Here is a 25,207-nt window from a genome sequence, read left to right as displayed (position 1 = left end):
GTAATAAGAAATTACCTAAAGGCAGGTGTTCGAGGCTGGAACTTTGGGTATAAATACGAAGCAGTTTGGTCTGTGAGGGGGTCTGTTCTGGTGTCAGTCTAGGAAGAAGTGAATAGGTGTAAGCCGCTCTTCTGTAAAACCTAGACTGGCTAAATAGGAACGGTCTAATCTAGAAAGAAGTGAACAGGTGTATGCCGCTCTTCTGTAAAACCTAGGTTTGGGCCACCCTAGTTTGACCTTTCTAGTAAGTTTTAAATTACCTACTAACAAAGGATCTTCAAGTTCCAGTTAAGAGTTACCTAACCTTCTGGCTGTTAAGTACTCAAGCGGTAAATAAACATTTGATTAAAACTTCACGACTTTAGTTGGATTTGTTCTATACCTACCCTGAAGATAAGTCTCAGTGTAGACCTTCAGAGCCTCAATGCTCCCGACTATAGGAGTAAAGGGTGATGAAAGTTACTAGGAATGTAACAACGGCAATAGGTACTTTTATTACACAGATAGCTCTGGAATCCCGTCCTTTTCCGTGGCCGTGCAGTCCAAGGCCCTGTGCTTTGGAATACCACTGCGGGACAGCACGGGTTCGAGTCCGTTTGGGTTCAATCTCTGGGTTTTCGGCCTGTGTATAGAACCGGTTGCAACCCACCATCGTGAGGAAATTGGGGAGTTACGAGTGAGTAGCGTAACCCGGTCTGGGAAATCTCTTATAACGGCTGATGGTTCGACGTGCTGACCCCACCTCACCCCATTACCGGGTTGAAGATCTCCATACCTCTAGGTAGGATTGTGGGAGGGAGACTGGCAGTCGAGAGATATGCCAAGGCCCTTCAAGGGCTGTAGAGCTACGGTTATTATTATTATTAGCTTGGAATCCCACAAGGATCGAACCTTGGTCCCTTATTATATATAATTTTCATTAAGATGTGCTCATAAACTCTGTAAAGATTATTTTTGTGCAATATGTATTTCTTTAAAAAATCAAAAACTGCGATAACTGTAACCAATCGCAAAAAGAACTTGAAAAATTACTTCATTGGTACGGAAGTTATAAAGTTAGTCTCAATCTTAAGGATCGTAAACTGGTATCATTCACGCGGACCAGGTTTCCCAAAACATTCATATAACATCTCTGGTGTGAAAGTTCGAAGAGAGAATACCGTTACTGACCTCGGAGTTAGTTTTGACCACACAATGTGCGCATCCTCACTGAGGCCCATAAAAACTTGGGATTTATAATGAGAATGGGCAGCCAATTAAGAAAGATGGAAATTTTCTTACTGCTGTACAAAGCATTCGTTAGATCGAAACTCGAATATGCTTTGGAGCTTCTAGTATCCTAACTAACTAACTCTCTAGCCATCTTAAACCCGAAGGTTTACGGCTGCAGGAACGTAAGTCTTCCATCTGTCCCTATCCTGGGTAAGATCAATCCAACCTTTTCATCCTCACCGATTTCCATTAGATCCATCTCAACGATATCCCTCTATCTTCGTCTTGGCCTTCTTACAGGTCTCTTACCATCAGGTTTCCCAACAAGAATCCTGTAAACTCATCTCTTTCCTCTCCCATTCGTGCCACATGGTCTGCTCATCTAACTCTCCTTGATTTAATTATTCTAATAATATCTGGAGATGAATACAAATTATGCAGTTCTAAATTATGTAACCTTCTCCAATCTCCTCATCCCTTTTAGGTCCATATATTTATCTAAGGATTTTATTTTTAAACACTTTTAATTGATGTTTCCCTTACAAGAGGAACATTGAAAAGAGGTAACTTCTAGTCAAGAAAGACATTGAGAAAATAGAGAAACTTCAAAATTAATTTCTGAGGTATCTGTTCGATGGTGAATATTCGAAGTTCACCTCGGGTGACACGTTGCGTGAAATATTGAGTGTTCGGTCGCTCGAGAAAAGAAGACAAATACATCCCGGCCTGAGCATGGATGTTGTGAGTGTCCCTTCATCAATTTCATCGTATCATCACTCGTAATCATCGTCGCGATTAGTCAAAGGAGGTAGAAAAGCGACGCTAAATAACAAAAAATCTTATCAACCAAGTCAGACCAACATTTCTCTGCAAGTCCAACACTGGAACACAAAGATGAGCTATTGGGTGTTCGATTTACCCACCGTCCCCCCTGCCTATCGAGGCAAAGGCCATTGAGGTCCTCCACTCCATCCCAAGACCTTCGCCTGCTCTTAATTCTGCCCATATTGATTCAGCTGTGGAAAGCATTTGCCCCGCGAGGAGTACTTAATCATCGACCTATTGAACCTGGAAGAGGCCTCCCTCAGTCGATGAAAAGTCGATTTTATGGCAAAGGGAAGGACAAGATTTCGATGGCGGCTGGCAAGCAACGACAGCGAGTGTAAATCCAGATTTCCTTCGATCTTCCAAATGGAAAACAAGATTCGGTTCTACTTACGGCAACATGAAGCTTGACTGGACCTCTGGCAGATGCCAGGGCAGCTATCGAATTATTTAATCCTTTCGAAAAAATGATACGATAAAAAACTTCGAGTGAACATGGGAGGAGTAAGAACGAATCCACTTCGAAAATGACTGTATTTCTTGAAGTGAAAATATGCTGAATATGACCATGAAAAACTAAACATGCTGACGAAGGCAGTAATTTATTTTATTAAAAACATAAACTAAACGTAACGTTTCAACCTTCTAGCAAGGTCTTCTTCAGACTCTGCACCAAGTACAAATGTAACAAGATACAAAAACAGGGCATTACATATACACACAAACATTACTCCCCTCCAGACTATTAGAAAGTTGTTATGGAACTTTCTAGCAGGTAGCTTCCCCTTGTCAACTGTACTTTTACCTAAAAGGCTAAACATATTTACTTCCATATAGAATGTGGTGGGACTCCTTATCTCACGCTCTTTTTCCTTCATTTTTCTTCCTTCTCCTCTCCTCTTTCTCTCTTGACCTTTCCACTCTTTCTTACACCTTATTCCATTCTTTGTTTAACTTCAGCCTCCCATTCCAGTTCATTGTGTCTTCTTCACCATTCCATGAACTGGAATGGGGGGCTGAAGTTAAACAAAGAATGGAATAAGGTGTAAGAAAGAGTGGAAAGGTCAAGAGAGAAAGAGGAGAGGAGAAGGAAGAAAAATGAAGGAAAAAGAGCGCGAGATAAAAAGTCCAACCACATTCTATATGGAAGTAAATATGTTTAGCCTTTTAGGTGAAAGTTCAGTTGACAAGCGGAAGCCACCTGCTAGAATGTTCCAGAACAACTTTCTAATAGTCTGTAGGGGAGTAATGTTTGTGTATATATAATGCCCTGTTTTTGTACCTTGTTACATTTGTACTTGGTGGAGATTCTGAAGAAGACCTTGCTAGAAGGTTGAAACGTTACGTTTAGTTTATGTTTTTAATAAAATAAATTACTGCCTTCGTCAGCATATTTAGTTTTTCGTAATCATGGAAACAAGGCTTAATGGTGTTATGAATATGACCGAAAAATCAATCAACATATGCTCTATCACACAGAAATGGCCAAATATGCCAAAACATGTTCTTAAAAAGCATCTTAGTATATTCACCCTTACCAAAAAAAAAAAAATGCTAAATCATGACAATCCTAGCCCCAGTAATCACCAAACATAGGAGTAATACTAATAAATGAAAATAATATTGAAGAGGAAATAAAAAGCAGGCTTAATTCAGAAAATGTGTGTTTTTTCTCCTCAAAACTCTTATCCTGTCGTTTAATATCTAAGAAACTAAAAGTTAAAAATATACAAAACAGTAATTTTGCCCGTAGTATTATATGGATGCAAAACTTGGGCCCTTACATTGAAAGAGGAACATAAATTAAGAGCATTTGAAAATAAAATCATTACAAAAATATTTGGACCTAAAAGGGTTGAGGAGACAGGTGAGTGAAGAAGGTTACATGATTTAGAACTGCATAATTTGTATTCATGTCCAGATATTATTAGGAAAATTAAATCAAGAAAACTTAGGTGGGCACGCCATGTGGCACGAATGGGAGAGGAAAAAAGAGTTTACAGGATTCTTGTTGGGAAACCTGATGGTAAGTGACCTGTAGGAAGGCCAAAACGAAGATGTAGGGATAACGTTGAGATGGACATAAATGGAATCGGTAAGGATGGAAAAGATTGGATTGTTCTTGCCCAAGCCTTGTGTTGCTGCAGCCATCAACCGTGGGGTTTTAGAACACTACAGTGAATGAGTCACGAAACTCTTGAGAATATCCAGATTCCAGAAGGAATTCAAAGCATATTGTTGAAGATTTATCTCTAAAAACTAACCACGATATATATTTTTTTATATATATATATTCTTATATTCGAATATAACAGAACCCTTCTGTTGCTCATTTATTTCTGTATAACTTCAGCTGTTTATTTTGTGTATATGCATAAAGAACCCTGCACTCTCATTGGTCAGTTCATATTGGGTGCGGTGCCTAGTTGCCGCCATCTTTGTGCGGTCGGTAGCTTTCTTCCGCCAGTGTTCGTGGAGAAGTCACTCGGGCAACACCCGACAACCACCACGTTGCGGATTTTCATCAACAACGTAGGCCCAACGTTGGCTACGTGGCATTTCAGTGAAGTACAGTAATATGTAGTTCATTACCGCAGGAACTTTACTGTGCTGATATCATTCAATCAAGAACTAGTGGTGTGTTATTGTAACACCGGCTTCTAACTTCATATACACAGTTTACCTAGGCAGGAGTGCAGGACAGTGTAATTACGTGTTGTGTACATATATTATAATACAACATTATAGTTAATAGCAAGTGCCTGTATTCTCTTTATACCTCAAGAAGATCGCGGCGAATTCAGTTCTATGGTGATACAATCCATTGAGAGATAAGCAGGGTAATCTACTGTCCGAATACGCAAACACATATTTACGAGTATATTGTAAGATTTTGGAATATCGTAGCAGTTTTTCCAAAGGATGGGAAAATGGAAAACAGCTGGCCAGAAACCTTAAGCAAATAAATATGGTTCGTAACTGAGTTACACTTTTCGACCACGGTAAACATCAAACTATATTTAATATACAATATAAGACAAAGTTCTTGAATTTCGATCGCTTTTCAAAATTTAACTACAACAATAAATGTTATGAATTTTCTTTTCGCACTAAATTCGTTTCGCTCTTATTGCTTTCGCGGTTATTCTTTTGATGCCTTTCGCGGTACCGGTAATGCAACTGGCCACACACGTGCCCCCTCATTCATATTTCTGCGCTGTTACTGTTCCCGCTTTAGAAGTTCACTACCCACAATCTCAGCGAAAAACTTAAAATCGGGTTTCCACTGTATTACGTTATAAGCATATTTGTCTTGGAATATCAGCGACGAACTCACTGAAAAACTAACTCTACATTTAGCAACCTTGGGTCGAGTTCTCAAAGCTCTCTACTCAGTCCCTGGAATCAATGGAGGAAAGCAAGTCTCTCAGCAAGTGTAAGGGAGCGGGATTGCGTGGGGATGGAGGAACGACTGCAGCTACCAGTCTTTGCAGCAGCGTGTACTGCTTCGCTCCGCCCACTCGCTTTCTCCCCTTCTCAGCCTTATGCGCGGCCTTGCTCCAGAGATTACATGGATAGAGCATAGGCTGTGATTCATTTGGGGAGAGGGCCTCCCCAACGGCGGAGTGGTAGCGTCGTCGCCTTGTAATCGAGGGGTCCCGGGTTCGATACCCGGTGGAGGCACATTGGTTCGGACCCCACTTTAAAATACCAACTCAATCAAACAATCAATCATTTGGGGAGACAGCAAGCGTATCGTTAGTCTAAGATGGTCATTTCCCAGATTGGACCCTTGACAAGAACCGAAGAGATCACGTACAAGTTAACGGTCTTCGTCCTTTTGCCTATCCGTCCCAGTTACGACAGTCTTTGTCGTAACACGAAGGAGAATCCCGTTCCCCTGGAGGTCACTCACCGCTACAACACAAGGGGAATTTGGTAAAGAAAGTTTGCGACGAAGTTAAATCTGCGGTACGGACACCCGAGCTTCTCAAATCGATTACAGATTCCGTCATTGAGTCCCTCACAAAGCCAGCAAGGGGAACTCCGGCAAGATCCTAACAACTACGATTCAGAAGAAGTTTGGGAACTTCCTTCTGAGAAGGATGAAACCACTGGGAGGCCAAAGGAAAGAAGACGAGAAGTGGTCTGATTGATTGATTTGATCTATTTCACTTCGCTTTTCTGCCAATTTTTTTTTACACCCTGTCCCAACTATCTCTGGAGCAACGCCGCGCATAACGGCAGAGGAAATGGGGGGGGGGAGCGAGTGGGCAGAGCCAAGCATTACACGCTTCTGGGAAGGCTGCTAGCTGCAGTCGCTTCCCCCCATCCACGCAATAGTGTTTCTCTCACGTGTTCATTGGTGAAGCCGTCTCGCGTCACTACTCCCGCAAAGACTTGTTCTCGATCGCCAGTGTAAATAGCGAAGACAAGAGTGAGTGATGATATGACGCTGATGAAGGGACACTCACATAGAACACCCATGTCCAGGCCGGGATCGAATCCCGTGTAATGCTTGGCTCTGCCCACTCGCTCCCCCCCCCCCCCATTTCCTCTGCCGTTATGCGCGGCGTTGCTCCAGAGATAGTTGGGACAGGGTGTAAAAAAAAATTGGCAGAAAAGCGAAGTGAAATAGATCAAATCAATCAATCAGACCACTTCTCGTCTTCTTTCCTTTGGCCTCCCAGTGGTTTCATCCTTCTCAGAAGGAAGTTCCCAAACTTCTTCTGAATCGTAGTTGTTAGGATCTTGCCGGAGTTCCCCTTGCTGGCTTTGTGAGGGACTCAATGACGGAATCTGTAATCGATTTGAGAAGCTCGGGTGTCCGTACCGCAGATTTAACTTCGTCGCAAACTTTCTTTACCAAATTCCCCTTGTGTTGTAGCGGTGAGTGACCTCCAGGGGAACGGGATTCTCCTTCGTGTTACGACAAAGACTGTCGTAACTGGGACGGATAGGCAAAAGGACGAAGACCGTTAACTTGTACGTGATCTCTTCGGTTCTTGTCAAGGGTCCAATCTGGGAAATGACCATCTTAGACTAACGATACGCTTGCTGTCTCCCCAAATGATTGATTGTTTGATTGAGTTGGTATTTTAAAGTGGGGTCCGAACCAATGTGCCTCCACCGGGTATCGAACCCGGGACCCCTCGATTACAAGGCGACGACGCTACCACTCCGCCGTTGGGGAGGCCCTCTCCCCAAATGAATCACAGCCTATGCTCTATCCATGTAATCTCTGGAGCAAGGCCGCGCATAAGGCTGAGAAGGGGAGAAAGCGAGTGGGCGGAGCGAAGCAGTACACGCTGCTGCAAAGACTGGTAGCTGCAGTCGTTCCTCCATCCCCACGCAATCCCGCTCCCTTACACTTGCTGAGAGACTTGCTTTCCTCCATTGATTCCAGGGACTGAGTAGAGAGCTTTGAGAACTCGACCCAAGGTTGCTAAATGTAGAGTTAGTTTTTCAGTGAGTTCGTCGCTGATATTCCAAGACAAATATGCTTATAACGTAATACAGTGGAAACCCGATTTTAAGTTTTTCGCTGAGATTGTGGGTAGTGAACTTCTAAAGCGGGAACAGTAACAGCGCAGAAATATGAATGAGGGGGCACGTGTGTGGCCAGTTGCATTACCGGTACCGCGAAAGGCATCAAAAGAATAACCGCGAAAGCAATAAGAGCGAAACGAATTTAGTGCGAAAAGAAAATTCATAACATTTATTGTTGTAGTTAAATTTTGAAAAGCGATCGAAATTCAAGAACTTTGTCTTATATTGTATATTAAATATAGTTTGATGTTTACCGTGGTCGAAAAGTGTAACTCAGTTACGAACCATATTTATTTGCTTAAGGTTTCTGGCCAGCTGTTTTCCATTTTCCCATCCTTTGGAAAAACTGCTACGATATTCCAAAATCTTACAATATACTCGTAAATATGTGTTTGCGTATTCGGACAGTAGATTACCCTGCTTATCTCTCAATGGATTGTATCACCATAGAACTGAATTCGCCGCGATCTTCTTGAGGTATAAAGAGAATACAGGCACTTGCTATTAACTATAATGTTGTATTATAATATATGTACACAACACGTAATTACACTGTCCTGCACTCCTGCCTAGGTAAACTGTGTATATGAAGTTAGAAGCCGGTGTTACAATAACACACCACTAGTTCTTGATTGAATGATATCAGCACAGTAAAGTTCCTGCGGTAATGAACTACATATTACTGTACTTCACTGAAATGCCACGTAGCCAACGTTGGGCCTACGTTGTTGATGAAAATCCGCAACGTGGTGGTTGTCGGGTGTTGCCCGAGTGACTTCTCCACGAACACTGGCGGAAGAAAGCTACCGACCGCACAAAGATGGCGGCAACTAGGCACCGCACCCAATATGAACTGACCAATGAGAGTGCAGGGTTCTTTATGCATATACACAAAATAAACAGCTGAAGTTATACAGAAATAAATGAGCAACAGAAGGGTTCTGTTATATTCGAATATAAGAATATATATATATAAAAAAAGATATATCGTGGTTAGTTTTTAGAGATAAATCTTCAACAATATGCTTTGAATTCCTTCTGGAATCTGGATATTCTCAAGAGTTTCGTGACTCATTCACTGTAGTGTTCTAAAACCCCACGGTTGATGGCTGCAGCAACACAAGGCTTGGGCAAGAACAATCCAATCTTTTCCATCCTTACCGATTCCATTTATGTCCATCTCAACGTTATCCCTACATCTTCGTTTTGGTCTTCCTACAGGTCACTTACCATCAGGTTTCCCAACAAGAATCCTGTAAACTCTTTTTTCCTCTCCCATTCGTGCCACATGGCGTGCCCACCTAAGTTTTCTTGATTTAATTTTCCTAATAATATCTGGACATGAATACAAATTATGTAGTTCTAAATTATGTAACCTTCTTCACTCACCTGTCTCCTCAACCCTTTTAGGTCCAAATATTTTTGTAATGATTTTATTTTCAAATGCTCTTAATTTATGTTCCTCTTTCAATGTAAGGGCCCAAGTTTTGCATCCATATAATACTACGGGCAAAATTACTGTTTTGTATATTTTTAACTTTTAGTTTCTTAGATATTAAACGACAGGATAAGAGTTTTGAGGAGAAAAAACACACATTTTCTGAATTAAGCCTGCTTTTTATTTCCTCTTCAATATTATTTTCATTTATTAGTATTACTCCTATGTTTGGTGATTACTGGGGCTAGGATTGTCATGATTTAGCATTTTTTTTTTTTTTGGTAAGGGTGAATATACTAAGATGCTTTTTAAGAACATGTTTTGGCATATTTGGCCATTTCTGTGTGATAGAGCATATGTTGATTGATTTTTCGGTCATATTCATAACACCATTAAGCCTTGTTTCCATGATTATGAAAAACTAAATATGCTGACGAAGGCAGTAATTTATTTTATTAAAAACATAAACTAAACGTAACGTTTCAACCTTCTAGCAAGGTCTTCTTCAGAATCTCCACCAAGTACAAATGTAACAAGGTACAAAAACAGGGCATTATATATACACAAACATTACTCCCCTACAGACTATTAGAAAGTTGTTCTGGAACATTCTAGCAGGTGGCTTCCGCTTGTCAACTGAACTTTCACCTAAAAGGCTAAACATATTTACTTCCATATAGAATGTGGTTGGACTTTTTATCTCGCGCTCTTTTTCCTTCATTTTTCTTCCTTCTCCTCTCCTCTTTCTCTCTTGACCTTTCCACTCTTTCTTACACCTTATTCCATTCTTTGTTTAACTTCAGCCCCCCATTCCAGTTCATGGAATGGTGAAGAAGACACAATGTCCAGGCCGGGATTCGATCCCGGGTCACCTGACGTCGTAGCACGTGTGACGGTCCTGTTGATCCACACAATACGATAATATGCTTATTAAAATTATTAAAGTCATATCAGACAACGGTTTAAAAAATGTATAATAATTACATTGTAGAACGTTGTTTAATGCTATTCATTTGCGCCGAACTCTGTATAAATGATGTAATATTTGAATTCTAACATTGCTATAGCAACGAAAATCGTTATATATTAGGAATGGATGTAACGACTGGATTGGATTGATTTGGTGTTTTAAGTCCACTTTATGCACAGTAAGGCCAATCGGGACTTGACCTATAGTCTAAAGTGGGATCCGAACCACTATGTGCCTCCACCGGGAATCGAACCCGTGACCCCTTGATTACAAGGCGACGACGCTACCACTGCGCCACCGGGGAGGCCTAATGGATGTAATGAAATCGGAATACAGTCTAATAGTGAACTGCATCTTGTTTAGTTATTTCGCTAATATAAAAACCCACAGAAGTTGTATCTTCACCTTCGTGTTATAATTGGAAATATTTATGAACTAATTCTAATCGTGCAAAAAGATTAAACAATGATCGTTACACACGCTACTCTAACCACTCCGCCACGAAGGTTAGCTGGGTGTCTTGATTTTCAAGATGCAGTTATGACTAGGACAAGTGAAAGCTTGTTGGAATGTATACAATTGTGTACCATGAAATAGTTGGTTAAATAATGAAGAGTTTCTGGATTCTTGTAGGGAAACCTGATGGTAAGAGACCTTTAGGAATGCCAAGAGAAGATGGAGGGATAACGTTGAGAAGGACTAAAAGGAAATCGATAAGGATGGAAAAGATTGGATTGATCTTGCCCAGGATAGGAACATGGAAGGCTTGTGTTGCTGCAGCCATGAACCTTCGGGTTTAAGAATACTACAGAATTAGTTAGTTAGGCTGTTTGTTTAGGACATTTTTTTTTCACTTTTCATCATTTTCTTTGGGATAGGCGGATTTTCTGGCAAGTTTTATGTTTTGATTGATTGATTGGTCTATTTTACTTCGCCTTTTCTGCCTCTTTTGGATAATTGCGAAGATGAATTGTCATAAGTAGATCTCGGATTTTAGATTTTTCACCTATTTTTTTCCTTTGCAGGTAAATGAGAAATAACAAGTTACGTCAGAGTTTCATTATAAAACGCAACAACTGATGAAGTCTTATAGTACCTAAAATATCCTATTTTGCCTGTTAGAAGCTATTTCAGCATTTTGCGCCTAAATCAAACCTTTTTTTAGGTTTTACATGATTTTTACACCACGCAGAGGTATTTGTTCCGTTTGATAATGAAGAAATTCAATGACTAACTTGTTTGAAACATGCTCTCTACATGTTTTTAGAAGCTCTAAACAAAGCAAAATGTCTGGGGAAACTGATACCTGCACAGTCCAAAGTACAAACTTCTGATCCGCATTGGCTTGCTTACTTTTGGTGCTTTCCGGTATTCAAATTTGCAACACTGACAAAGTTTCTATTTAAAGATCATTTTCATCATATAAAATGATCCTCACAGATAAGGCGGGGTCTTGTCTGAGGATAATAGTACAAATATTACTATTACAAAAATTAGTGGATCATTTTGAAAATGATTCAGACATGAAAATTTGGTTAGAACATTAATATTTGATGGTTTTGTGTGTGTGTGTGTGTGTGTGTGTGTATGTATATATATATGTATATATATCTATATCTATATATATATATATATATAAATTTCTCACGGTTCCTTTGAAATTTTGTTCTTAACAACTGTACCAAATTACTATTTTTCACGAACTTGGTTTTTAGTCTAATTTAATATTTTAGAACCTATTTTAGAATTTTAGGACTTATTTTAGAATTTTTAGAGCATATTTTAGAATTTTAGGACTTATTTTAGAATTTTTAGAGCATATTTTAGAATTTTAGGACCTATTTTAGAATTTTAGAGCATATTTTAGAATTTTCAGAGCCTATTTTAGGATTTTCAGAGCCTATTTTAGGATTTTAGGACCTATTTTAGAATTTTTAGAGCATATTTTAGAATTTTAGGACCCATTTTAGAATTTTCAGAGCATATTTTAGAATTTTAGGACCCATTTTAGAATTTTCAGAGCCTATTTTAGGATTTTAGGACCCATTTTAGAATTTCTAGAGCCTATTTTAGAATTTTAGGACCTATTTTAGAATTTTTAGAGCATATTTTAGAATTTTAGGACCTATTTTAGAATTTTTAGAGCTTATTTTAGAATTTTAGGACCTATTTTAGAATTTTTAGAGCATATTTTAGGAACCAAAAAGTACATTTTAGAGAACCTAAAAATCCGAGGTCTAGTCATAACATGAAATGGATGAAGGGACAAACGCAAATGGAGCCACACAGAGGAGTATATTCGCCCTGTGTTCAGACGCCAGAGCCTCGGTAGTCTGCTAAATGCAGTGCAAGGTGTGCTACGTGGAAGAAAGTGTAACATTTGGGTGTCTTCTCAAAGGGTCATCCCTTACACCCCCTCATTTTTTCGGTCATTTTGAGCCTTCTTGATAGTTTTCTGGAAGGCAATGGCACTTTTTGGTTAAATTCAGAGATTTCACATTACTTAATATGTCTGTTTGTTAAGGCCTGCCCACACATAATCAGACATTTTCAGGAAACAACGTAGACCTGCAGCAATTGCCAGGGCAGTAGGGAAATGTGGTCGCTCTGCTTGGTCACCAACCGTGAAATTGCGCCTGCACAAAAGCTCCCACGAAAGGCAAAATTACGACACGTTGCAGGGCAATACCTTCTCATAACACGGCCAGCTCAGAGCCTTTGCTTACGTGTAACGTCATCATTCGTAGGCTAATACGAACGCTTAGAAAGTGGTAGAGGCTGTTCGTCATGGCAAATGACTTCTATTAACAAGGCCAATGCAAACTCTTTACACGTATGACGTCATCATCCGTGGGTTAGTCCTAATCCTTGGGAAGTGGTACTCGCTGCGGGACAATGCCTTCCTATAACAAGCGCTATGCAAATATTCTTCGTTTGCGTGTAACGTCATCATTCCTAGGTTAATACGAATGCTTGGAAAGTGTTACACGCTGTTCGGCGATACCTTCTTGTGGCAAGGCTTGTGCAAAGACCCCTTGTACACTGATAACGTCATCATTCCCAGGTTAATAAGAAAGCTTTAGAAGTGTTTATGTCTGTGCAAAAAAATTTTGTTTATGTGCAACGTCGTCATGCGAGCGCTTAAAAAGTGGAACACACAGTTGGGAATGCTTTCTTATAGCACGACTCTGCTTAGGCGAAACATCATTTGTAGGTTAATACGAATGCATAAAAATTGTTACACAAGGCTGGGCAGTGCCTTCTTATAAGACAGCCTGTGCAAAGATTTTGCTTAAGAGCAACGTCATCATTGGCAGGTCACCTGCAAAGTGACACGTGCACATCATTGGGCAACACCATCCTATAAGAAGGCCACGAATCAAAATAGGTGGAGATCTGACATAGTCCGAACCTTCTATTCTTTGCGTACATGGCTAGCATAACAAATGCAATATAGGCGCGACGCCTTCCATGACCTATAAACGATGACGTCACATGCAAAAAAAGCTTCTCTGCAGAGGCCTTGTTATAATAAGGAGGTTGCGGCGGTGCTAAAAATCGCAAGGACATTTCATTACAAGAAGCCACGTCAAGGAAGGCCAGTCGAGGACAAAAAGACTCTCCAAAAACGTTCTAGAGCACCTCTTGAGGGGCATCACCTGCGAGCTTCCCATTCTTCAGGGACGGAGAGAGGAATGCGACTTCGCCTCCGCAGTGGAACAATGGAATCTCACGCTCTACCAACCTCCCATCGATCCGGAAGAATCTTGCAAATTCTGAAAAACAGCATCCCCCTTACCTACGCCCCCTCGTCAATAAAGGCGCTCCCCCCTTTTTAAAACAGCAAACATTAAACTTCTCCTCTCCAACAAGGAGAGCAAACAGTAAAATCACAAACAAAACTAGAAAAAAATGCCTGCAAAAATTTCCCTTAAGCATTTTCCTTCTGTGCAAATTTACTCTTCCAGTTTTGCAAAATACAATATTACTTCTAAGAATAGAACTTTCACAATGTTCGTTACGAATTTCCTCTCTCGCACGACAAGAACTAACAATATAATCATTCCTTCCCAGTAAATAGAATGCAGCAAGCGTCCTGTCGCCGATTCGTCCTCTTACGTAAAATGCAACATAGTACGGTTGGACGCCTAAGTATTACAATGAAAATTGTTGAATGGTTGTGTCCAGTTTATGCACAGATAGGCTAATCGGGAGTGGACCTACAGTTTAAAGTTGGATCCGAACCACTGTGCAATGTGGCCCCACCGGGTATCGAACCTGGGAACCTGATTACAAAGCGACGATGTTAACACTATGCCATCGGGGAAGCCTTATAGGAAAATTGTCCAACATTATTTTCACTCATTCATTTCTAACAAACTATGTGTTTTAAAGCAACTAGTGCCACCTGCTGCACAGTTTACAAACTGCTTCGTTGGAGTTCCATTTCAAATCTCGAGAAAACAAAGAGAAGACATATAATGAGGAAAATTTAAATGACAAAGCTTGACCACGAGAACACCCCTGAGGCGCTGTACTCGAATTTTCAACCGTAAGCGAAGAGAGGGAGCGTAAACGATGCAATCAACTGCTTACATTGTTCTCGACTTCTCGCTCTGAATGTGTGCATACGAGAGCACGCTTGCACATATACGGCGAGTTGCCAGGCCTGAGAAAGAAATACTTTCGTTAGTGCAATTAAAGGAAAAAGGTCCGTAAATTTTATATTTTGCGATTCGCTTATAATCAGGCCATGTTAACTTACCCTGTTTCTCAGAGTCTCTATCAGTCTGGGAAACCTGAAAAACTCAGCGAATATACTTTTTCTGGGAAAATCATGGAAATGTCAGGAAATTTTACTGTGTTCCTGGAAATATTAATTTTTTTCTAGTAGTACATTCAAAGTCGATTTTTGAACAAAGAAAATAAAGGACAAGCAAGAAATTTTACTCCTTGTGGATAAACTACACTTCAGTTGGATGTACTGATTATTACTGGTAGTTCCAGGTAGAAATTTTATTATTCTAGGAAAAGGGGTCATGTCTTGAACTATTTGTTAGATATTAGAAATAATACAGTTTTTATTCCAACATTTTGGTATAAATATTTATTTATGCTGGCTAAAATTATCATGATTTTTTGTTTAAAAAAAAGAATTCTTTGTTAATCATAAGTCAATACTGGTATTATCGCTTTTGCATGTGAAGTGAATACTCTAAAAAAAAATGTGGGATTCTAAGTGTGCTGTTGCAACTTACACACAAGATTAAATATATGAATTGCCCTGATGGCCTTAGTCTGTAAAATTTTAGTCCTTGGTCTGGAAAACATTGAAAAGTCCGGTAATTTTGAAGAGGTTTTCTCAATTTACTTCAATTCCTGAAGATGAGAGTGGCGTTAGCTCTCAAAAGCTTCAATTGACTTCAATCCCTCACGGTAAGAGTAACATTAGCTCTCAATAGCATCAAGTGACTTCAATTCCTGAAGATGAGAGTTGCGTTAGCTTTTAAAAGACTCAATTGAGTTCAATCCCTGACGATGAGAGTGACATTAGCTCTCAAAAGCTTCAATTGACTTTAATTCCTGAAGATGAGTGACATTAGCTCTCAAAAGCTTCAATTGACTTTAATTCCTGAAGATGAGTGACATTAGCTCTCAATAGCTTCAATTTACTTCAATTCCTGAAGATGAGAGTGACATTAGCACTCAAAAGCTTCAATTGACTTCAATCCATCACGATGAGAGTGACATTAGCTCTCAAAAGCTTCAATTGACTTCAATCCCTCAAGATGAGAGTGACATTAGCTCTCAAAGGCTTCAATTGACTTCAATCCCTCACGATGAGAGTGACATTAGCTCTCAAAAGCTTCAATTGACTTCAATCCCTCACGATGAGAGTGGCATTAGCTATCAAAACCTTCAATTGACTTCAATCCCTGAAGATGAGTGACATTAGCTCAAAGGCTTCAATTGACTTCAATCCCTGAAGATGAGTGATATTAGCTCTCAAAGGCTTCAATCCCTCAAGATGCGAGTGGCGTTAGCTCTCAAAAACTTCAATTGACTTCAATCCCTCAAGATGAGAGTGACATTAGCTCTCAAAAGCTTCAATTGACTTCAATCCCTCACGATGAGAGTGACATTAGCTCTCAAAAGCTTCAATTGACTTCAATCCCTCACGATGAGAGTGACATTAGCTCTCAAAACCTTCAATTGACTTCAATCCCTGAAGATGAGTGACATTAGCTCTCAAAGGCTTCAATCCCTCAAGATGCGAGTGGCTTTACCTCTCAAAAACTTCAATTGACTTCAATCCCTCACGATGAGAGTGACATTAGCTCTCAAAAGCTTCAATCACTGAATATGAAAGTGGTGTTAGCTCTCAAAAGCTCCAATTGACTTCAATCCCTGACGATGAGATTTGCATTAGCTCTCGAAAGCAAATCCGGATATCAACTGGTTGATATCCAGAGAAAACCTCGTCACCATTCGCCGCCAGGAAAGCTGCTCACGGAATTTTGTTTATAAGAAATTGCAGACACCCTGTTATTGCAGCAGTGAAAACAGTTTAAGCATTGCTGCTCCTGGACCTTAAGGACCCTCACTTAGCGGATCTCAACGAAGACTAAGCATTGTGACACAGGTGCTTCCGGCGTCCTTAGCGAAGGCACACGACAGCCAACTCTCCAGCGATCGCTTTCCAATACCTTGGAAGTAATTAAAAGGATACTCCGCTCAGAGGAAATGACAAAGTTGAAAAGATTAAGGAAAGGGGTGGGTAAAAAGTTCGCCGTCTCTTTCCAAGAACAAAGTTGACGAAGACTCAGGACGATCAATGGGACACGACGGCAGGCAAAAAAGGGTTAAGGCAGGGAGAGCCATTTCTATCCATGTTCCCGTTTAATTAGATAAAAACCTCACCGTTCCTTTTAACATTTAGAAGAGTGGAAGAGGTTCGTGGGAATGGCATTAACCCAAGCGTTTTGTGGTTTTTAGAAATAGACTTCAATTCATTTCGTATCGATTATTTGGCCGTTTCTACCTCTTGGGGTAGTCGCGACGATGGGGATTGTCGCATACCGACTAAAGATGTACGCCAGACCTTATGACTCTGTGGCTATGTTATCTAACGTAGCTCAACTGACTCGTTTTCATCATGTATGCTGCAAATCTGTATCGTGCTTCGTGAGAAAGAAAGGACGTGTAGTGTTTGTATTATGATGTAAGTTGTTTATGCACATCATGTTGATGAGTTTGTGAATTATCACTTTTGCTTGTGACTTCAATCTAGTTGTATTCTTTCCTCCACACTCCGGCATACTGAAGAACCTGCACTCAACAGGGATGACTTCGTTAACCAGGTCCGATAGAAAGAGGGCGGTAAGGGGCAACCTTCTGGTCACTCTTACTTGCACTGTTCCTTGCAGGCCAACGAGGCTCTGGCACCTGAACCCACGGCCAGGACAATCCTCTGTGTAGTAGTCCTGTCCTGTGTTTGTCCTTGTGTGTGCTGAGTGTCCTTTTACAGCCTCAGATTTTAACTAGGGTATGGAGATTTTACACTAGGAAACAGTATAATTTTAGTTCTTGTTAAGTGATTAACAAAATTTAAAAATTAAGCAAGAAAGTTTTTAACACATATCTTATTTTCTTGTTAGAGGCCTATCCTCAATTTTGGTTTAGTTGTTAAGGGCCTTATCCCCGTACTGAGAGACAGGCAAAAGTAGCCGGTATTTTTAAGTGCTCATACTATAAAAATCAATCAATCAAAAACCGAGAAAGATTGATTGATTTGGTTTTATTTTACTTCGCTTTTTGTGCCACGAGACGAGACCGATTAGTAGTCATGGAATCACAACTAGAGACAAAACCGAGAAAGAATCGCGCATTTATATCTCGACCGATAACAAGAGCCTCCTCGATGGCGCGAATGCTAAGCTGTCGCCTTGTAATCAAGTGGTCCCGGGTTCGATCCAAGGTCGAGTAAAACATTTGTTCCAATTCCAACTAAAACTGTAGGTCCAGCCCCGTGCACCGTGCCATCAAGGCACATTAAGAGGATGTGGGAGTAGGACCAGACACATTCTGGATCTCAGCCAAGTTTGAGGTGCTGTGAACAGCACCGCGCTCCGGCCGTCTTTATCCCCCCAATTAGATACACATTTATTTGAGGCTCTGCGAAGTCCAGAGGCGCTTGACGCAGGAACAAGGAAGGAAAAGTTGCGAGCTTAGAACACCCAACCCGGGTCTCCCGCATGGCAGTCAAACGTCATACCAACTTAAGAAACGAACTTTATCTAACTTTGACCGATCTGATTTGATATTGGTTATTTACCGTCGCTTTTTTACCAACTGGGCTTATCAGGACGATGACCGTGAGTGACATGATGAAAGTACAGCCACAAAGAACACCAAATGTTCAGGCCAGGATTCGAAACAGGGACCCCCGGCGTCCTAGTGTGCAGCGCTAATCACTCCATCACGGGGGGTTGGCTAGTTCTGGCTGAGAACGAGCCAGGCGAAGACGAAATGCTGGGTTAAGTAACTTCTCAGTTCACGCATCTCTCCTGTATGCCGACGATACAAATCCGCATGCTTGAAATTAACACACACCGTACGAGCTCCCGCTGAAGCCGGCATTCCACGCCTCGGGGTAGGAATAACTCGTATACTTCAGCAGAGGCTGCAGGAACTTTCGGAGCGCTGCTGGACTGGGCAGTGGCGCGGACTAAATTCCTTTATGATCGAACCGAGCTCAGTCTCCAGGAAGTCCTTCTTCTAAATTCGATTTCCTCTTCTTAAATGAAGGCTTCCCCATCGATCTCTCGCTGAGCTGAAGGCTTCCTAGGAAACAGGGGGTACTCTTAGATGAATCCTAGTCTTTACCTCCTTAGGAATTTGCCCTTGGATTTATTTTACTTCGCTTTTATGCCACTTTATGACTGTTCTCTATTACAGCAGATCATCATTATTTTTCTGTTTATTTTTAAATGTACAATTATAATTATTATGTATATTTTTAAACTTCAAATGATAATGTTCAAGTTGCTGTTCAATAACGTTTGTTTCCTATGATGTGTTAAATTGTGTAACGTTTAGGGTAGCCCGGGGCTATATCGATCGACGAAAGAATATTCGATCCTAGCGCATTGGTAATGCTCGGGTTGGCAAACTGCATGGCATCAGTGGAGAAGGAGAACCTACATTGTTGAAATGCGCACGACACTGCTGCTGTTTGTAAATTAATGTGCCTCTAAATTATTGGTTTTGGAAACAAGCCATGTACTCTGCATGTGCATTTTCGCATAGTTAAACAGATAAGCTTTAGAACGTAAGCTGTACCAGCCACATTATTGTGAGTATGTGTAACAATGGGGTAGGTATATTCGTTGTTAGTCATACACGTTTGTGGCCCCAAAGTTGGACAGCGCAGTGTAGCCAACTAATGAAAGAAATATCGGTTTTTGGAGTTTTTACGATCATTACGATCCTCTTTCACTTTAACATTCTCTGAAATAATCCCATCTCCCACCAAACAGCCAGAAAAGACAAAACGATGTAGACGAAAAGTGTGAACATGCAATTTAACATCTGACGAGCATACGCCTGTAGGGAAGAAAATGATAGAAACCACAGCAAACTAAGATGTCGGTAACGATGAAGACAATATTAATTGCTGTTTTTGCGGTCAGTTGTACTACTCCAACGAAAGTGCTTTTAAAGGTGACTGGATACGACGTCAACGATGAAACACTTGCTTTCATGAAATATGTGTCGGGGCTTTTGGTAAGGAACAATTCATTTATAAAAATTAAATATGCTGACCAAGGCGGAAATTTATTTTATTATAAAATATAAACTAAACGTAACGTTTCAACCTTCTAGTAAGGTCTTCTTCAGACTCCGCACCAAGTACAAATGTAACAAGGTACAAAAACAGGACGATTTATATACACAAAAATAAATCCCCTCCAGACTATTAGAAAGTTATTCTGGAACATTCTAGCAGGTGGTTTTCCCTTGTTAACTGTACTTTCACCTGAAAGGCTAAACATTTTCTTTGATATGGAATGTGGTTGGACTCTTAATATCACGCTCTTTTTCCTTCATTCTTCTTCCTTCTTCTTTTCTCTTTCTCTCTTGTCCTTTCCACTATTTCTAACACCTTCTTCCATTCTTTGTTATCTTCAGTCCCCCATTCCAGTTCATTGTGTCTTCACCTTTCTTCTCTATTTCCTTGGCCTCCTCCATTTTCTCACTAGTGCTCTCTTCTCCCTTCCTATCTACTTAGCCTCATCCCACTCTTTAGCCTCATCCCACTCTATGTCATGTCCTGTTTCTCTCGTGTGTTTAAATATCGCATTTCTATCTCTCTTAAGTCGTACATCATCCCTACAGTTGACAAGGGAAAGCCGCTTGGTAGAATGTTCCAGAAGAACTTTCTAATAGTCTGGAGGGGAGTTATTTTTGTGTGTATATATATCGTCCTGTTTTGTACCTTGTTACATTTGACTTTGCAGAGTCTGAAGAAGACCTTGCTGGAAGGTTGAAACGTTACGTTTAGTTTATGTTTTATAATAAAATAAATTTCTGCCTTGGTCAGCATATTGTTTTTCATATCATGGAAACAAGGCTTAATGGTGTTATAATTCATTTGTGGAAAATGTATCTAGACGTGCGATTTTGCAAGTGATCAGAATTCCCCCGTAGTTTTGGAAAATCATGCAATGTGTAGTGTTTCACTTTTTCCATTTTTACAACTATCAGAAATATAAACACATAATTTTAAATTGTGCACATTTGTAGACAAAAGAATGGCGTTTCAGAATAAATTAACAGTTTTGGGAGGAATTTTTTTCTTCAATTTTTTATATACTGTTCAATGCGAAATGATCGATATAGCCCCGGGCTACCCTATGTGCTTGGGAACACTGACGTTGCTATAGTAACATTAATAATAGTTGTAGAAGATGGTGATAAAATGTTTCCTTCTAAACGTGAATTGATGTGTTTTCTTTCGTAAAAGATCCAGATAATTGTACATTCTGTTCGATAAACAGCAAAACAAGTGCCCAGCTGAAAGTGTGCAGAGAAGGAAGTGGTCTCAAACAGTTGGGGAAGCGGAATTTAGATTAATCTATTGAGGATCTAGACGTTCAGTCACATGGATGCTGACTGGAAAAACGTAATTTTATAAATATGGGCAACTGGTTTCGCTGGAAAATTTGTCATGGGACATTTCAAATAAAGAACGGTCATTTAAAATCCGGGGACACCTGGCAACCCTGCTCGTCACACAAGCCAAAACTTTGCATTCCCCACGAAGCAAATGCTGACGAAAACAGTTCAAATTTTCACCACCAGGTGGAAATCTGACTCTGGAATTTGATGGACAGTGAAGACCATCCCACTGCGGAATACATTTGATCACGCTGTCTTACGCTACCACGGGTCATTCACGTTGGCGACGCGTATATTGAACACTGCGGTACTGACATAAACTAAAAATTAAGTTTGACATGTCCAACTTCTGGTTGTTATTTCAGTGCTACATTTCCACCTGGTGGTGAAAATTTGAACTAACTTGGTTGTCATCAGCTATCGCTTCTCCAGTAGTCTCCATAAACTAAATACTACGTTTCACCTTAATGCGTTGCTTCGGTCGGGCTCCAGAGGGTTCTGAGTAGGTGAATTTTAATTTTAAACGCCACATTTCCACCTGGTGGTGAAAATGTGAACTACTCTATTTCGTTAGCACTGGCTTTCCCATGCTCTTTATAGCCTAAATACTAAGTTTCACCACAATCCGTTTCTTCGAACGGTCTCCAGACGGCCCTGAGCAGTAGTGGAACTTTAATTATGACCACCCGGTACAAAAGTAGAAAGAGCACTCAGAGTCTTTTCTCCTGAGGTACAAAACAAATGCATTATAAGTTAAGGCGTACTCACCGTAAGAATGTCCACAAGCAAGGCTCTAGAGGATTGCTCCGCCTGCGTCATCCGCTGGAGAACATCCAGGAAATGAGCGGAGATGCTGTTGGGACTATCCCGACATCCCATAGCCACCTGAAGGGTCCTACCAAGGACATATATCCACATCTGCAAGATACAAGCGGACACAAAGGTAATTACCACACTATTAGGTGCACAGCATTTGCAAAGAATATTTATTTGCACGAAACATAAGCACACTAAGAGTACTCTTATTTCGCAGTTGTAAATCATACATGTATGAGTATACACCGATGAGCCATTACATTATGAGCACCTACGTAATGAGCTATGGCATTATGTCTTCAGTCCCGTGCGCAACAGCGTTCGATGAACCGTGTGCTGTGAAACATTGTCCTGGTCACCACTGTTGTACCTATTGGCGATTTCTCGAACTGGCACGAGAGCAGCCAACAAACAGTGCCGTTTCAGAGATGCTGATAGTAAGGTGTCATGCCATCACAATTTGACTTCTATCAAACTGGGAGAGATCAGCCAATTTTCTCAGAGATGCTGGTACCAAGGTGCAGTGCCATCACAATTTGACCTCTATCAAACTGGGAGAGATCGGCCAATTTTCTCAGAGATGCTGGTACCAAGGTGCAGTGCCATCACAATTTGACCTCTATCAAACTGAGAGAGATCGGCCAATTTTCTCAGAGATGCTGGTACCAAGGTGCAGTGCCATCACAATTTGACCTCTATCAAACTGGGAGAGATTGGCCAATTTTCTCAGAGATGCTGGTACCAAGGTGCCGTGCCATCACAATTGGACCTCTATCAAACTGGGAGAGATCAGCCAATTTTCTCAGAGATGCTTGTACCAAGGTGCGGTGCCATCACAATTTGACCTCTATCAAACTGGGAGATTTGTGATTTGATTTGCATTATTTTACTTCGCTTTTTGTGCCACTTTGGCTAATTTGCGAACATGGGGATGAGTGATGATATGATGAATGGACACTCACAAATATCCATGCCCAGGCGAGGATTCGAACCCGGGACCCCTGGCGTCGTAGCGCAATGTGCTAACCACTCCACCACAGGGACCGTCATAAAACTGGGAGAGATCGGCCAATTTTCTCAGAGATGCTGGTACTTAGGTGCCGTGCCATCACAATTCGACCTCTATCAAACTGGGAGAGATCGGCCAATTTTCCCATTCTGATGCTAGAGGCACTACTAACAGCGAGCCTGTAGACCTGCCCAGTATATACCATGCTGCCTGCATGGTATGTGTTATTCTCCCTGCTCCAGGCGTGCTAAATGTTACCGGGTTATGTAATGACTCATCGGTGTATAAAGTATTTGTGGCAATACAATGTTCAAAGTTTAATTACCTTTACTGTAATTGCCATGTGTGGACCAACTACACCCTACAGACATTAAGCTGATACTCCACTTCAGTCCACACTTGGGTAAGCATATCAATAGGTATCATCTATGTTTGCGGTTATTCTTTGGCTCAGGTGGTCAAGTGACTGAATTTTATCTTGATATACTGTCTTTCCCGTATAGAAAAAACAACATAATCTTGGACATGGGGTATATTATACCCAAGCCCGAAATAACAACAGGTTTAGGTTACGGTTAGTCACTTCCAAAGACACAACCGTCACGTATAACAGTCAAATATCTACTAACAGGAAGGTTTCGTGGCTACATACGTCTATTAAACTAGTAATAATATCTAGACAACAGCGAAAGCAAACTACATGAAGATTCACATGAATGCTCTTGAAGGAATTCTAGGCAGCTGTACGAGTTTTTCAAATTTTGGAATATCATGGCGGTTTCTCGAAAGAGAGAAGAAAATTCGAAAAAAGCTGCCCTAGCCTCGGCCATTGGTCCAACCGAGTCCGGAAAGCGAGGAGTACTTAAGTAAGAAGAGGGTAGTCTGTAAAGAAAGGGGCAAGAAAGGCAGAACATAGATAATCGGGGATTACAGAGAGAACCTCGCTTGGGGAAAGAATGGGGAGATTCAGCTGAGACGGAACAAAACCTAAGGACTACAGCATGGCCTTCAAGCAGGTCTCTTGTCGTAAATAGTTAACAAGCTTCCGGTCTCATCGTGTCCAAGACAAAGGATGGAGAAGGAAATCAATAAAAGAGAAACGAGAATTTTTCTCCAAAGTTTGTTTTTAAGTGCACTTTATGTAGAGATAGGCTAATCGGGACTGCCTTGCAGTTTAAAGTGGAAATAGGAGCATTGAAATGTGGCCCCGCAGGGAGTCGAACACAAGACTAATTCCTTACAAGACGAGAGAGCTAGAGAATGGGAGATGTTGAGAGAGACGCATCTCTGATAAAGAGAAAGAGATAGCAAAGCACAGAGTCCAACAAAGAGAGAGAGAGAGAAAATATATATGATGGGGGGAAAATAGAGTGCATTAAGTGGACTTAAATACATACTCCAACCAAGCAGTCCTTAACTGATTGATTGAGTTTGTGTTTTAAGTCCACTTTATGCACAGTACGGCTAATCGGGATTGGACCTACTGTTTAAAGCGGGATCCGAACCACTATGTGCCTCCACCGGGTATCGAACCCGGGACCCCTTGATTACAAGGCGACTACGCTGCCACTGCGCCTCCGGAGAAGCCAAGCAGTCCTTAAGAATTAGAAATCATTCATCATAGTAATAGTACAGAAGGTGTATTGTTGCAGTCATTCTATGCCGGTAAGTCAATGCCACAACAAGGGACATGCTGGCGTCCCGTTTAACTTTTAAACATCGGGACAGACTAAAAAAAGGGACGGTCCAAGCTAATGCGGGACGTCCGATCATCATAACCTTGTAATATCTTTCTCGATGATGTTAAACATTTGGTCTGAGCTACAGATGTATCCCCTTTGTTGTTGTTTCAAATAATGCATTTACGTTTCTGTGCGTAGCGTCGGTTGCATCCTGACACTTCGAAAGGGAACTTCAACCCCCGCCGTTTCAAACTCCTAACCCCAACACGTTTTTCTTGGGCACGTCTTCATATGTATGTATATATGGAAACCAACCCTCTACCGCAGCCGATACTAAAGCCCCTGGTGGCGAGTCTTCTCTCGAAACTTTCACAAACATGCTGCGTGAGCCAATATTTCAACAAACCCCTTCCTCCAGTCCAAAGGAGCCAGTCCGTTATCATATCTCAATAAGATTGAGACGAGAGAAAGAAAAACAAGAAAAATGCAATATTAGTTCGACTCGCTGAAGAAAGGAAGCAATC

General features: G+C 40.9%; 1 protein-coding gene across 1 annotated transcript in view; it reads right to left on the bottom strand.

Annotated features, from left to right (window-relative positions):
- LOC145997452 (tyrosine-protein phosphatase non-receptor type 13-like) overlaps positions 1-25,207 on the bottom strand; it is a 460,227-nt gene that overhangs the window by 125,765 nt on the left and 309,255 nt on the right. The window contains exon 5 of the mRNA XM_083134519.1: positions 21,945-22,094. Within this exon, the coding sequence (XP_082990645.1) occupies positions 21,945-22,094 (150 nt within the window). The remainder of the gene's footprint in view (positions 1-21,944; positions 22,095-25,207) is intronic.

The sequence above is a fragment of the Lepisma saccharinum genome, chromosome 13, assembly GCF_977018435.1.
Source record: "Lepisma saccharinum chromosome 13, izLepSacc3.1, whole genome shotgun sequence".
NCBI lineage: Eukaryota > Metazoa > Arthropoda > Insecta > Zygentoma > Lepismatidae > Lepisma > Lepisma saccharinum.
Note: the sequence above shows the minus strand (reverse complement) of the source record. Positions and strands in the feature narration are given on the sequence as shown.